The sequence below is a fragment of the Megalobrama amblycephala genome, unplaced genomic scaffold (genome assembly GCF_018812025.1).
Source record: "Megalobrama amblycephala isolate DHTTF-2021 unplaced genomic scaffold, ASM1881202v1 scaffold474, whole genome shotgun sequence".
NCBI classification, from domain to species: Eukaryota; Metazoa; Chordata; class Actinopteri; order Cypriniformes; family Xenocyprididae; genus Megalobrama; species Megalobrama amblycephala.
This window is the reverse complement of record NW_025953398.1, coordinates 118,384-132,958: the sequence shown is the minus strand read 5'-3', so window position 1 is coordinate 132,958 and position 14,575 is coordinate 118,384. Positions and strand designations below refer to the sequence as shown.

The 14,575-nt window shown below is 35.6% G+C and overlaps 1 protein-coding gene across 1 annotated transcript; it reads right to left on the bottom strand.

Moving 5' to 3' along the window:
• Positions 1-1,291: 1,291 nt before the first annotated feature.
• LOC125261733 (stonustoxin subunit alpha-like) lies at positions 1,292-11,411 on the bottom strand. Its single transcript, XM_048180301.1, has 3 exons — positions 11,132-11,411; positions 2,051-2,086; positions 1,292-1,842 (listed from the first exon to the last, which is right to left on the bottom strand). Exons 1-3 carry the CDS (start codon positions 11,334-11,336, stop codon positions 1,292-1,294), a joined length of 792 nt encoding a protein of 263 aa, XP_048036258.1. The 5' UTR covers positions 11,337-11,411.
• Positions 11,412-14,575: the final 3,164 nt, after the last annotated feature.

Genomic DNA, 14,575 nt, shown 5'->3' with positions numbered 1-14,575 from the left:
GTCTTGCCTGCACTTTTTTACCTCCTCCTCTCACTGCAGACGCCTACTCTCGGCTACATTTCAGGCGAGGCGCATCTCAAACAAGCCTAGAGTTAGTGATGGGACATTTGAACCGAGGCTTCGGAGCTTGTGTCGAGCATAAATGGGCGTGCCAGATGAAGCGTCGATTCGAGGCTTGTGTTGGGAATGTAGAAATCACGTGACCGATGACAAACGAGGCCTCGGGTTGTGTGGAATACGTCATCTGTTCGGTTTGAGTGTCGCTTCCAGATGAAGGGGGTTCGAAACACATGCCACCTTGTGGGTGTTTCAGGAGTAGTAGAACCAGTAGTAGTACTAGAGTGTCGGAGAGTCAGAGTTAAAGAGTTGTGTCATTGTTGTTGTTGTATTATTAGAGCTATATTATTACATTATATTAGGTTATATATGGTATAATTTATGAGTAATTAATTATCTCTGTGTGTGTGTGTGTGTGTGTGTGTGTGTCTGAGCCAGTTGTCTCTGCACAAGTAAAGTCAGACAGAGAAGATACATATTTTATTTTATAACCAGGCAATGCACAAATGTCTGTTCAGGTCATAGACTCAGGATTAATTTTGTCTGCTATTTCTTTGCACAGTAGCTAGGTGTCACTAGTGAGCAATGCTGAATGAAGCTTCGGGTAATGAACCTTTTGGTGAAGCAATGGGTTGCGAAGCCTCAGTGCTTCATGAGGCTTCATTTGCCCATCACTACCTAGAGTCTCAACTCTCATATTTAACGGCTCTGACCAATAGTTGTTCTCACTGTCCAATGACAGCGCGTGTTACATTTACAGTGAAAGAGGATTGGCTCTTCAAACTGAGGTGAAAGTTGATTGGTTGCTCCATGTGTGTCCTGACCAATGGCGTTTTTAACTCGATTGACAAATGGATGAAGAAAAGCAATTTTTAAATAGAGATTTAATATGATTTATTAATGTAGTTTTTATTGTTCTAATTTATGTTTTAAAACATGAATCAAATAAACAGTTTTAAGTGTGTGTATTTATTCATACATGTAAAAATGTTAATTTGTGTTTGAATGATTAAATTGATAAATTGATTGTTGATGTTATTTTTCAGTGGGTTAGTAGATCTAAATCTGTAAGTGTCACTCCTGCTCCTCATAACGACACCACATGACACAATATACATGTAAACTGAGTTCAACATTTATTACAATATTTCAACATTTATTTCATCATCTGATTTTGAGTCATTAACACATTTATTGTGTTGTGATATTTCAGTGTTAATGTAATGAAGAGACTCTAGAACAGTTTCACTGATGATCCAACAGGACCCATCCCAAACCCAGGATAGAGCGGTTGAGTGAATGTGGTCTGGACTGTGTGGATGAGGCTCATTGTGTCTCCAGAGACGCTGTAGAAGGACAGAGTTCCTGCACTGTGATCCACATACACTCCTACTCTATAGTAATTCTTCCCATTCACTGTTCTACTGATGATGGGCTTTACAGGGAGATCAGTCCTTTTGTTGTGTAGGAATGAGTAACTGGAGGAAAAGCATCTCAAACTCCAGGACTGATCATTAGTTCCAAACAGTCTCCCACGACCCTCTCTATTCCTGCTGATGCTCTTATATGACACTGATATATCCACTTCTACACTCCACTCAACCTCCCAGTAAGAGCGTCGATCACTCACACTCTCTCTACACAACACCTGATGAAGATCAAATCTGTCTGGATGATCAGTATACGACTGAAGCTCTGGGTAAACGTTAGTAATCACTGTGTTGTTCTCAGACAGACGGAGGTATTTATTCATTGAGTTCAGATCTGGAGTGAGCAGACGGGAATCTGATGGAGATAAAACACATCACAATCAGGAATGATCAATCTGATCTTTTAATGTATCTGAACTCTTCATGTTCAGTATTTCATAAGTGTCTCAGTACAGTTGAGCAGATATCCTGTGAAAATCATCATTATCATGATCAACTCTAAAACTCTTCTGTCATGTTTTCTCACTCAGTGAGTTTCTCTGCTTGTTTTCTCAGTGACTTACATTGTAGGAAGCCTTTCCTGGTCCTGGGAACAATGTCTGTGGAAATCAAGAGAAATGAAGAGTGTGATTATCATGTCAGGAGAAAATGATCCCTGCATCCATCGCTCACACATGCAGAAATCCTCCAACACAGAAGATATTTAGAGAAATGCCTCTGCTGTTTCCTGACACAGACACTACTGAGGGTTTGATATTATTGACACGTCACCATATTTGATTTGTCTTCTGTAGACATGAATGATCAGAGGGAATCGATCAAATTTCACTTTGCTCCTCATACAGAGAAATCATATCGCTTCATAAGACTTGGATTAAACTTCAACCTCCTTAGTAATGTTCTTCAAAGAGACTCTGATCAATCAATAAATGTCTCCTGCTCAATCATTTGATTAGCCGACAGTATATTATAATTCTGTTTATTATGAAAATGACTGAATACATGGAAGACACATTTGAGCTTTAGTTATTAAAATCATAAAAATGATGTTTTGGTTTTAAATTCTTCTAAAAACATATTTGGTATCATCAGTATTTGAATGTGTGATTTTAACAGTAAATCCGGTTTTACCTGTTTTACTCTCATTCTGCGACTTTTCCATCCTTACATTAGCAACATTATGATTTCACACTGGTTATGCCTCTCAGATAATCTACCAGCAATAAACAAAGCCTGATATTAATTGTTATTATTATATGATCTACAGTGCCATAGATGTTTAATAAAGAATATAAACTACATTGTGTAGAGTTGTAAATTATGTAAAATAACTAAATTATAGGATCAGATCAGGAGTCGAGAACTGCACTGGTGCCATATTCAACAATGAACAAATTCAAGGCAACAATGGCTGACAGCCAGCAAAAAAAAGGAGAAAACATCGGAAACAAGGCTAAACAATAGTCAGCAAAGTGAGTGTGAAATAATGCAGCTTATAAAGAGATCCTGATGGGAAACAGGTGTGAGTGTGATCAGTGCCTAGCTGAGGGATTGTGGGAAATGTAGTCCAGAGTGAAGTAACATCATGATAAATAAAAAGGGAACAAATGTTTGTGTTGTGCACCGATTGAACGCAGTTTGCCAACAAAACACTGACATTTGATGCAGTTTTTCTCACCACCTGCGATCTGCAAATCCAGTGTCTTGTTTAAAAAACAGGCACGTGCACACAGACATAAAAGGGGGCTTGAGCACCTGCCCCTTTTCTTCCTCGAGAGAAAGTGCCCTTTTTTTTCTTTTTTTAATAAATATTCCTGATTGCACACAGCGTCCCAATCAAACACATATATTAACTGAATAAAAAAAATACTATATATATCAGGTCGGCTTTGTTGAGTTCAGATGCCCTCCCTCCGCAACACACCATTCACTCCCGCGCGCGTCCTGCCTCACCTCGTGTTTGACATAACAAACATAACAAACAAAGTTATGTTGGGATAACGTTTTCTAAATGTTCTTTTTTGGTTGTGGAAACGTCATTTGAAATGTTCTAAAAATGTGAAAATGTCCAGTTTGCCTAATGTTGCTGGAACGTTTTATATTATATATATGTATATATTAATTCAACATATGCCATTTCTTTGAAACCGTTTTCAATCAGACATTTCACAAATAATTACAAAGTAAAATCTGTGTATCATTTGTTCAGTCCTTGTTTATTACTGTTTAATATTAAAAACAGAAAAATTATAAAATGGCCTTTTTAGTTTTCAAGAATTCAGCTGGGGCCTCATTTATAAAACTTTGCGTAGATTTCATCCTAAAAGAGTACGTACACACAAAAGCTAAATTCTGCCAGAACCCGTGCACAAATCCCTTTATAAATCCCAGTCAGCGGAAGATTGTGCGTACGTGCATCTCCACTCCGTCTCCTCCCCGAAATCACCACATATGGAGCTTATGACGCCTAGTTTTACTATGCATAACCTCATCTGCATATCATTTCCATACACATTCCCAACCACGTGACACCACGGTTAACACCGTCAAAGGTACAAGACATTGGAAAAGATTAAATATGGACTATAAATGCCATTTGTGCAATACACTACATTAATAAAAATCATCCAATATCCTCTTTATGTTTTAAAATAAATATTTTAAAATATCCATAAAAACTAAATTGTGTAAAATGCTTCAGATAAAGGTTTTAGAATAGAGTTGATTCATTCATTTCCACTGGCCAAATAGTATTTTAATAGTTTAAAACAATTCGAATCAAATTTATGCAGCTTTGCTGATAAGGTGAACATATCTTTTAGGAAGTTTATAGGCTATTTTTAGTGGAAACAGATCGACCTACTTATTTATTGCAGTGTAAATACAATTTTCTGACTCGGCGCGTCACTGACAAAGTATTTTAAAAAAAGGCAACATGCAAATCTTAGCGTTTTCCTCAAATGATATCCTTCATATACAGTGATAATTGTTTGAAGATCCTACTACACATGACATCCTCCTGCAGCTGCGGTTATACAGCAAGATATTATCATTGGACCTTTTCAAACTGGACAACAGACCGTTAGACCACCGAATCCAGCAGTGTATTCCATAATATCCAAGTTAAGTGTGCATCATCATCGATCATCGCCGTTCTCGCTAAAATATTTTGTCATAACATCTGCAGTTTAGTTTAAAGAGGAATTATCACTCCTCGCTGTCATTAAACAGCATGTCACAGGAAAAGTGATAAAAAAAATTCATATAAATTCAAATAATTTTTGTTTAACTTCTCTGTAATGACTGCGTAATGTAATTTCAGTGCTTATCGCCAATAGTGAAAGTGTAATAATAATGTAAATGTGTATATCAAAATGAAAATGCGAGTTTAAATCATTCTTTTATTTATTTAAACTGTTATTGTGAACATGCACTGTATTTATGATTATTATGCATACGCAAAGTTTTATAAATGAGGCCCCTGGATTTTTTTGTTTTGGAAAAATTAAGAAAAAAAGGGCTGGAATATTCGATATCAACATGTCGGCAAAATGAAACACCCCTTTCCTCTGATTGGTCAGCTGAAGATCAAGTTCAATTCTTCCTCATACTATGCAACATTTCCTCTCTTCCTCATTTCCAGTTCTCCTCAGCTGCAGTTTAGGTCTTTTAATGCATTCATTGCAACTATATTTCATATATTTTTTGACACAATCTGTGTCGTGGCAGAGCCACACAGGGTTTTCTTCTGTATAAATTCACCTACGCTTTGCATCAGTTGGGTATGGCAGGGTGTGACGACTGCCATACCATGGTCGCCCAGTAAGTTTAAAAAAACATTAAATGAAGACGTAAATTATTAAATGTGGATAACACTTTATTTTACAGTGCCTTAGTTTCACATTACTACATGTACTTACTCTAGTAATTGTAACGGATAGGATGGGAAATCGGAGTGTAGTCGTACAGGCAGAGGTCAAACACCAGTAAACATACAAGAGGGCAAGGCAAAAGAGTAATCCAAAACACAGGCAGAGGTCAAGACTAGGCATGTGACGGTATCAAATTTTCATGTTGCGATTAATTGATGAAGCTTTTATCACTTTTTGTCATAATATAACAGGTTTAAGAACTCTTTTTGTAATAACAAAAATAACTCTGAATGTTTATATATTTTTGTGTATTGTATTATTGTATTTAAAGTAAAATTTTCAAACAGATTAAAGTGCAAAAGAATTAGGCTATAAAGAACAACAGGAAACACTTTACAATAAGGTCACATTATTTAATGCATTAACTAAAATTGAGCAACAGCTACATTTGTTACAGAAAGTGTTATTTATTGTTAATGTAAGTTAAGAAACACAACTGATCATTGTTAGTTTTATCTCAGGTCCATTAAATAAGTTCTTTTGATTTTAGTAATGTTATTAAACAGTAACTCAGAAATTAACATTAACTAAGAATAATGAATGCTTTTTAAGTATTTTTCATTGTCAGTTTGGTAATAACGAATTAACATGTTAACTAAAGAAGCCATATGTCTCAAAGTTTTACTGAACAATAACACATAATCAGAACATTTCTAATCATTAGGGCATGTTGTAGTCCAGATTAAAATATATGTTTGAGGCATTATAAAAACTTCACCAGCACTGTTGCTTTGTTATGTGGTTTCCGTGGTAACCGTTGCACTCTGCTGTTCCATCAGCGCCCTCTGCTGTCAGAGAGTGAACATGCACTTTCATTCAGCTCCTTCACTCCTTCCGCCATGTGCTTCTCATTCATGTTGGGCTTGTTTACATCTGAGCGCGTGTCCTTTTGACGCAGAATACAGCGGATGTTGTGCATTTTATACGATTGATGGGGAAAGTATTCTTAAATTGCCATTATAAAAGTTTTAATAATTGGTAATAAATTATTATTTACGTTTTTTTTTAAATGCCCACGATAACAATATTGTGCATATTCATTATCGCGATATATCACATTACCGAATATCGGCACAAGTTTAGTCAAGACAGCCAGCAAACGATCATCAAACAGATGTCTGACATCAGTGTGTATTTTGCAGACTCTAAATGTGTTGTTTTAATGGTGCTTATGCGTATTTAAACGTCTAAAACCTTAAAAAAACATTATGTGGCTGAAAATACTGCATATGACAAGTGCTGAGCATGTCCGTCTCACAGTCAAAGCGCAAAAGCACAGTTTGAATCTGGCAGTCATGTGACATCGCTAAACATACTAAATCCCATATGTGGGACCGTACGCCCAGGGGCACAGAAATAAACACCCTATATGTGGGACCGTACTGCTCAAAGGGTTAATAAATGGATAATGAGATTTTGGCCTGATTTCTCATTTTTCAGTTGTGATTTATAAATCAGTTTATGGCTTTGATATTTCATTCACACATGTGGGAGGTGCCGAAACACCCCTTTCATCTGATTGGTCAAACCGTGCCGTCTTCAGGACGGCCTTATTTCTGCCAGGTAGAATAAGAGTCGGTACGGCATTGTTAAATCACCCCACTTTATAAGCTTTTGAAATGAAAAAAAGTTTATATAATAGGAATAAAAGTAAAATGTTTACTGTATGATGAATGGGCATAAAGAATCCTTGATAAATCCGTAAAAATCAATCATAAACATGACCTTGAGAACAGGTCCATAACATGTCCATTTTTTTAAACTTATGTAACATCGCTCACGTATATGGTGATTTTATAATGTGTTTGCATTGGTGATTATTTATATCTAATTTTGTTAATTAATCTAATTTAATTTTGTTAGTGTATTGTTAGGGTGAAGTGCACCAAATGTAATGTGTACCTGTGTCTCGCCTCTGGAAAAAAAATGCCTTGTGAAGTTTTGTACAGGAAAAAAGTTGAAGTTTCAAGGATTATGGGGGGTTCATGTTCATAAACTTCCTCTCATTAGATTGCGTAATGTTGAATTTTCACGAACTGCAATGTTTTTCGACTGACGAAAGAAAGACATGAACATCTTGGATGACATGGGGGTGAGTAAATTATCAGGAAATGTTTATTTAAAAGTGGACTAATCCTTTACGAATTTAACATTATAGATAGCATACATATTTAATAAAATTAGGAAATAAATTCTATATAAATGTAAAAGAAAAATACCCCTGAAAATCATTTGTTTCATAAGAGAAAGTTAATTTCTGACACTGATGGCATTAAATATGAAAACCCTTCATCTCTGGTTTATTGTACAAAGTCTTATTTCAGGGTTTTATTCAATTCAAACAAGTTCACCTTAAAATCATTAGCCTCAAATTCATATTTCACTAAAGTCAATCACTGAAACAACCATTCTTTGAGATAATGGCATTATTATATCCATCTGTTGTATGAATAAAAATCATAATAGAACTATAATAGATGTGCTGTGAACATTAACTATGATACAATGTTATTTCTTTTCATATCTGTCATATTATTTCAAGTTCCTCCATTGTCCAAATCTCAGAGTATTTAAAAAAGTTATGACATCTGAGTATGATGATTTAAATGGACACAGGTCTGGGCTTCACTATATCTCTGTGCTGTCCAGCGAGTCGAGCAGCATTGCCACACAGATTTTGATAGGTGCTCAGCAATAATAAAACAGGCAGTGAGCCAAAGCTGTTGGCTATTAGGTAGTTGTGAGTGCAGGTGCGAAGTAAATTATTATATCTGAGATAAACTAGGATAAAGGTCCAGGTATCGTTCGTTCATTTGTTTTTGGTTTCACATAGGAAAACGAAAAAAACAAGAAAACAACTCCTTTTTTAGAAAAACGAAATTATGACTTGATTTTTGGTTTTCCCGTTCTTGCACAGAAATCAGAAAAACCAGTGGGCCCCGGTGAATTGATGTTCTCTGAACATTACCGCAAAAAAAGTTTTCGCATTAGGTGTTTTTTAGGCAATTCGAAAAAGGAATATTTCGCAAAACTGCAATGGAACGTTTTTGCGCATTTACAGTCACCTGACTTAGAAGACGCAGTGTGTTTGGGGTCCGCATACGAATATAATAATAATTATCATCATCATTATAATAATAATAATAATTATCATCATCAACATTTATTGGGCTACATATTAGAAGACGCTTTTATCCAAAAAAGGAACAAAGCAATTCGTCAAATGTCATTCATAATACAGGTTAGAAAATAATAATACAGGGCTAAGATTATCACAAATAAACACAAGATTTTGACGCATATCCAAGGGTTTGAAGTGTGGAGTTTGGAGTCGCACGCGAACACTTGCATTTTCCTATCAACAGTGGAAAAAACTTAAAATACTCTATCATTTCTGGTCATAAAGAAAATAATAATACATTATTTGCAACTACTTTTATTTGAGTAAACTCAACAAGAAAACGTTGTGCTTTTATAAAATAAAATAACAATCAGGCGTACGGTGGCTGAGAGAGCTCAACGCGCTGCAGATGAAGAAAACACATGCAAATAAAGAAAACATCTTCATCAGTTTGACAACACATGCGCTGCAAACTCCACAACACTTACAAATAGACAAACGCGCTGCAAATAGCACATACCAGGCCCAGCGATCTCAAGTCCTTCTGCGATGATCTGAATGATGATGATGACGATGACGATAATGATTAGGCTACTTTTAGAATTAAAATGATAATTTAATTTGCCCCGCAATAATTTATAGTGCATCATGCATAACCGACGCGATGAGATTAGCTAATTAGAAAAACTCAGCTAAAGTGAAAGTAAAAACTCAGCGATGAGAGCTCTACTTCAACATGTTCTGACAACACTGTTTAACCTTAATTTATTTCTTAATATTTCTCTTGTGGCCCATACGTATTGAAAAAAAATGAAAAGAGATATAGGTGTTACTTTTTTTTTTCTTTCTTTTTTTTAAGTAACACCTATATCTCTTTTCATTTTTTTCAATACGTTTGTCTATTTGTAAGTGTTGTGGAAGTTTGCAGCGCATGTGTTGTCAAACTGATGAAGATGTTTTCTTTATTTGCAGCGCGTTGAGCTCTCTCGGCCACCGTACAGGCGCGGTTTCATGATCTCCGTGAACTGGAGCGCGAGAACTGAAACAAAATAGCCTATGTAGACTAAAGCTTGAAATGTCCACTTTAAAACGAACAAATTCGAATCGAAATCTAATACCTTCTGATTATGTAATCCGTATTTTTCTCTAAAGACGCATCCGCTTAACAGCGGAGATGGAGATATGTTTTTAGCCGACCCTGATTTAGAAAACAATAGTTTATTAATAAACAATTAAATTAAAACGCCTCGTTATTTTTTCAGACACATTTATTATCATTATCCTATAACTATAAATCCCCTTTCTGTAGGCTGTGGTTCCAGAGACATATAGCCTATGGCCCTTCTCATTCAGCACTGCGGGAAAAATATCATTTCCAGGTTATAATTTGGCCTTAGAACACCAGTAAAATCTTACATTTTTTCCATAATAATTTGTGAATATTTTAAATGTTTAATAAAGGGGCAAAAAGTCATAAAAATATGAAAAATCATTGACAGGCTATTTATTTTTTTTGCGCAGCATTCGGTGTAGCCTAGTTCAATTTAAAATGGTGTTCAACTTTGCGTTTTAAAAATAGGCCTACAACAACCGTGAATTTGTTGACTAAATTTAAGAATCTGACATAAGAGGACAGATAGCTATAACAATGAATTTAAAAATACAGTTTTCTCTTTCTCTTGGTTTTGATCTTCTCTCAACCGAGTGAGCACATCCTGCATTATATTGTATTATAATGACGATGTAATAGGCCTATTAGCCTACCGCTATACTTTGACTAAAGGCATGTTGCATATTACTTGTTCTAGGAACCTCAAAGCATATTTAAATTTTTGTGTAATTTGTGTTTCTCCATACCTCATACATCTATGATGTTTGTAGCATAAGTATGGCCCAAACATAAACTCAAGCCCCCAGCCCCCTAAGTCCTGCCCCCTAAATCTGATATGTGCATACAGGCCTTAAATAACAAATAGACATTATAAAAATATATATTATTCATAAGAATTTAAGTTAATAAAAACATCTAAACAAAGAATAAATGTATTACTTAAATTTGTATGACAACTGTCAATGCGTGAACATGTTTACATTTAGGTTATTTCAATAGATTTTTTCAGTCAGTGAAGCCAAATAATTGGGTGACAAATAGCATGCATATAGACTTAATTTTACAGGCTAAAAAATACAATGTTGGGAAAACTCTTATTTTGAAAAACAATGACCAATCAGATTTAGCACCACCCACAGGACCCAATCGGAATATCAAGTGGTTCTTATGATTTCCGTGCAAGAACGGGAAAACCAAAAAACAAGTCATAATTTAGTTTTTTCGTTTTTCTAAAAAAATGAAAAAAGGAGTTGTTTTCTCGTTTTTTTCGTTTTCCTATGTGAAACCAAAAACAAATGAACGAACGATACCTGGACCGATAAGGATAATTTTTCTGAGATAAACACACGCAAGTTGCCAAATTCATGGACAGAGTCGTTCCCTGGACGAAAAATGAAAAATCTAGTTGAATTTCTTGTTTTTTCATGTTTTTGAAAAAAAAAAAAATAGCTTTCAATCACTTTTTTGAGTGTCGTCTTACCTTGTTTTTCCTTTTTGATTTCCTCAATCTGAGTTTCACTCTTGGCCAGTCTGATTTCCAGATCTTTTAGTTCCTTCAGTACATCTGTGCATGTTTTCAAAGGACAAGTCAATCCTGAGACGTCAGATTCTGTCGCGAATATGACGTTCGGAGCGAATACAAGACATTTGTACAGAAGCAGAAGAACTGCTACTCTGAACTTCATTCTTAATGCTTTAGCTAAAGCGTGTTAAAGAGATGTCTGTGCTGTATCTGTATGTTCAGAATGGTCCAAATCGAATGCTTTTGTACCATAATCTTCAGTAATGCTCACATGATTAACAATTTAGCCAATGACAGACAAAATAGCCTACAGCATATGACTGTTTCTCAAAAAATATTGTTGTGCTGGCTTAATGTTTTACAAATGTATGCAATGTTGACAGATTAAAGTTGTGTTTTCTTTGGCAGCTTTAATCTTACAAAACTCTGAACTTTGGGCTTAATAACAGTACAAGCTATCCAAGTACTAGACACGCATTCCTCTATGTTTGCAACATGTTTTTTTCTGCATTCACTGTAGTTTGGATTCTGAGAGTGACGAAACGCGGCTGTTTGAGATCCTGCTGTGCTTATTCCATTAATTCATGTATCATATCGTACAAAGTATAAATAATTTAAACATACATATCAAATACTAGAACATGTGTATGAAGTAGTATTTTAGTTGATTTACTCTTGCCAAGCTCTGATTTCTGAGACACACACACAGAGGAAACAGCAACGCAGCTATTTAATTTGTGCTCAGTTCATTCAAAGAGTTTACGCTCATTCATTATTGCAGTGACCCTACAGGTTTGGGTATAATACTGTGTTTTCCCCTGGCTCTCCTGAAATCCAGAAACACGAGGAGTGACAGTGTCAGTGGAACCGGCTTGTCACTGACTGCTGTTATGTTTCTCTCTGCATTGTGTACAATGAAGACCAGGGCTGGATTTCCCGAAACCTTCTTAACTCTACGTCATTCTTAAATTATACCTTAAGCCTTAATGTTAATACGTGTTTCCAGAAATGTTCTTAGTTAAGTATACCTTCTGTAAGTAATTTGTTCATAAGGTTGGTCTGGACTGCTCTCAGCTATACCTTATTATCACTGTTGACAAGTCAATACGATTATAATTCTGAAGCTGTAATACACCCAGTGTTCGATTAGGACTATGGCAAAGAATAAAATGCAAAGATTCACTGCTAAATTCAAATGTGCTTTAGCGCTGATCCAGAGACATATTTGTAAATTGTCTTTCTAAATGTTTCGTTAACATGTTGCTAATGTACTGTTAAATTTGGTTAAAGTTACCATCGTTTCTTACTGTATTCACGGAGATCAGATCCATGTCGTTATTTTTAATTTTTAAACACTTGCAGTCTGTATAATTTATAAACACATCTTCATTCTTTATAAATCTCTCCAACAGTGTGTAACGTTAGCTTTAGCCATGTTAGCCGCAGCATATTCTATCAAACTCATTCAGAATCAAATGTAAACATCCAAATAAATACCATACTCACATGATCTGATATGCTGCATGACGAATACTTTGTAAAGATCCATTTTGAGGGTTATATTAGCTGTGTGAACTTATGCAATGTATTATAGAGTTGCGAGCTCGGGGGCGGGGAGCACGAGCATTTAAAGGGGACGCGCATTTTTAATTACGCCCCAAAATAGGCAGTTAAAACGTATATTTAAAAATCTATGGGGTATTTTGAGCTGAAATTTCACAGACACATTCTGGTGACACCTTAGACTTATATTACATCTTGTGAAATATTTAGACCCTCAGTTCAATTTAGATAAAGCATCAATCTTCAACTTCACATTTCCAGTTTGAATCAATACGTAAACTAATCCTGAATGTAATTCAAATCAACATCATAAATGACAGAAGTAGTCTTTAGCAGACAGAACTGATAACCGGTCTAATTAAAGCTCATCTGTATCATCTTTTTCATCAGATTCAGTCAGAATTATCATCTTCTTTAAAGTTTTGTCATTTCATTTAACCCATCTGTAATGACACTCTTTCCAGAGGTTAGTGACACAATATACACACGGTAGGGACAGAACAGTACCTTGAACTAACAAATACAAAACAAAGTCCAATGAACACACACACACACACACACACACACACACACACACACACTCATACTAGACACACATGACTATTAAGCCTGCTCATTTTCAAGGTTTGATTTTTGGTGTTAACTCTAAAAACATTTAAATGTTGTATTTTTCAGGTTTTATCTAGTTCTTTACATGGTCTCTTAACCATTTTTAAAGCATGTCTGATCATTATAAATTAGTTTTAAAAGAGTCAGCTGGGATTGTTTTGGTTGTGATATCATTACTTTATGTTTAAGCTTTAGCAGATAACATCCCTGCTTCCACTAAGGCTCTCTCTCTCTCTCTCTCTCTCTCTCTCTCTCTCTCTCTCTCTCTTACAGCACAAATAATCTTTTCAATGGCCTCCTAAGACTGTAACTCAGACAGAATGTAATATTAAATTCATTACAATATAAAACCCTTAATGTTAAAATATAAATGTTTAACTACCAAATAAAAACCATTACAACAATCTTGAAATATTTTATGCTAGGATCATTTTTAAGGTTACCTTTAGTTAAAATGCTGAAATCACTTAACATTTGTAATCCAGACTTTTCTTTAGGCACCACCATGTCTTGGAGTTATTCTATGTCATGTCTAATGACCTGCAGGATTGAAAACTATAATAAAGACATGTTTGTTCAATATCAACATATCTCACAGGTTCAGGAACTCATCATAATGATGAATCCTATACGTCTACAGTTCTTGCCCGTAAGGCAACCAACATCATGGCCGCGTTCAGCCCTGACAAAACGTTGCAAAACGTTTTTAAACGGAAACGGAGGTGCGTTGAACACCCTCTTCTGATGATGCAGGAGTTGCAACTATGGCAGCTGAGAAGGACATTCTTTGTGTTCTTTCTGAAGAATTTTCAGAGCCTGATGAAATCGGTATAAATACGTGTTTAATACTACAAAATACGCTCGATGTTACAGTCACTGCCCTTACCGTCCAGAATAAAAGAGAACATCCCAATCGAGTGAAGGGATTTGTGGAAACTTCTCATTATTGTCATACAACACTTGCCTTGCATTTCAGGATGAAAAGACAAACATTTCAGGTGAAGGATAATCCACTTCTTACCTCCGATAAATATGTGCAAGTGAATGTGTTTTGCTGTTTAAACACCTTTATAACGATCGCGTTAGTTGAGCCATATGAGCGATGGGCGCCGCCATGTTAGTTTGCGCCGCACAGTGAATCGGATCTGTTGGATTTACAACCCGTGAATTTATCCACTTCTCCCGAAATACATGAAAGTAAGTGTGCCGGTGAACTGGGGAAGAATAGAG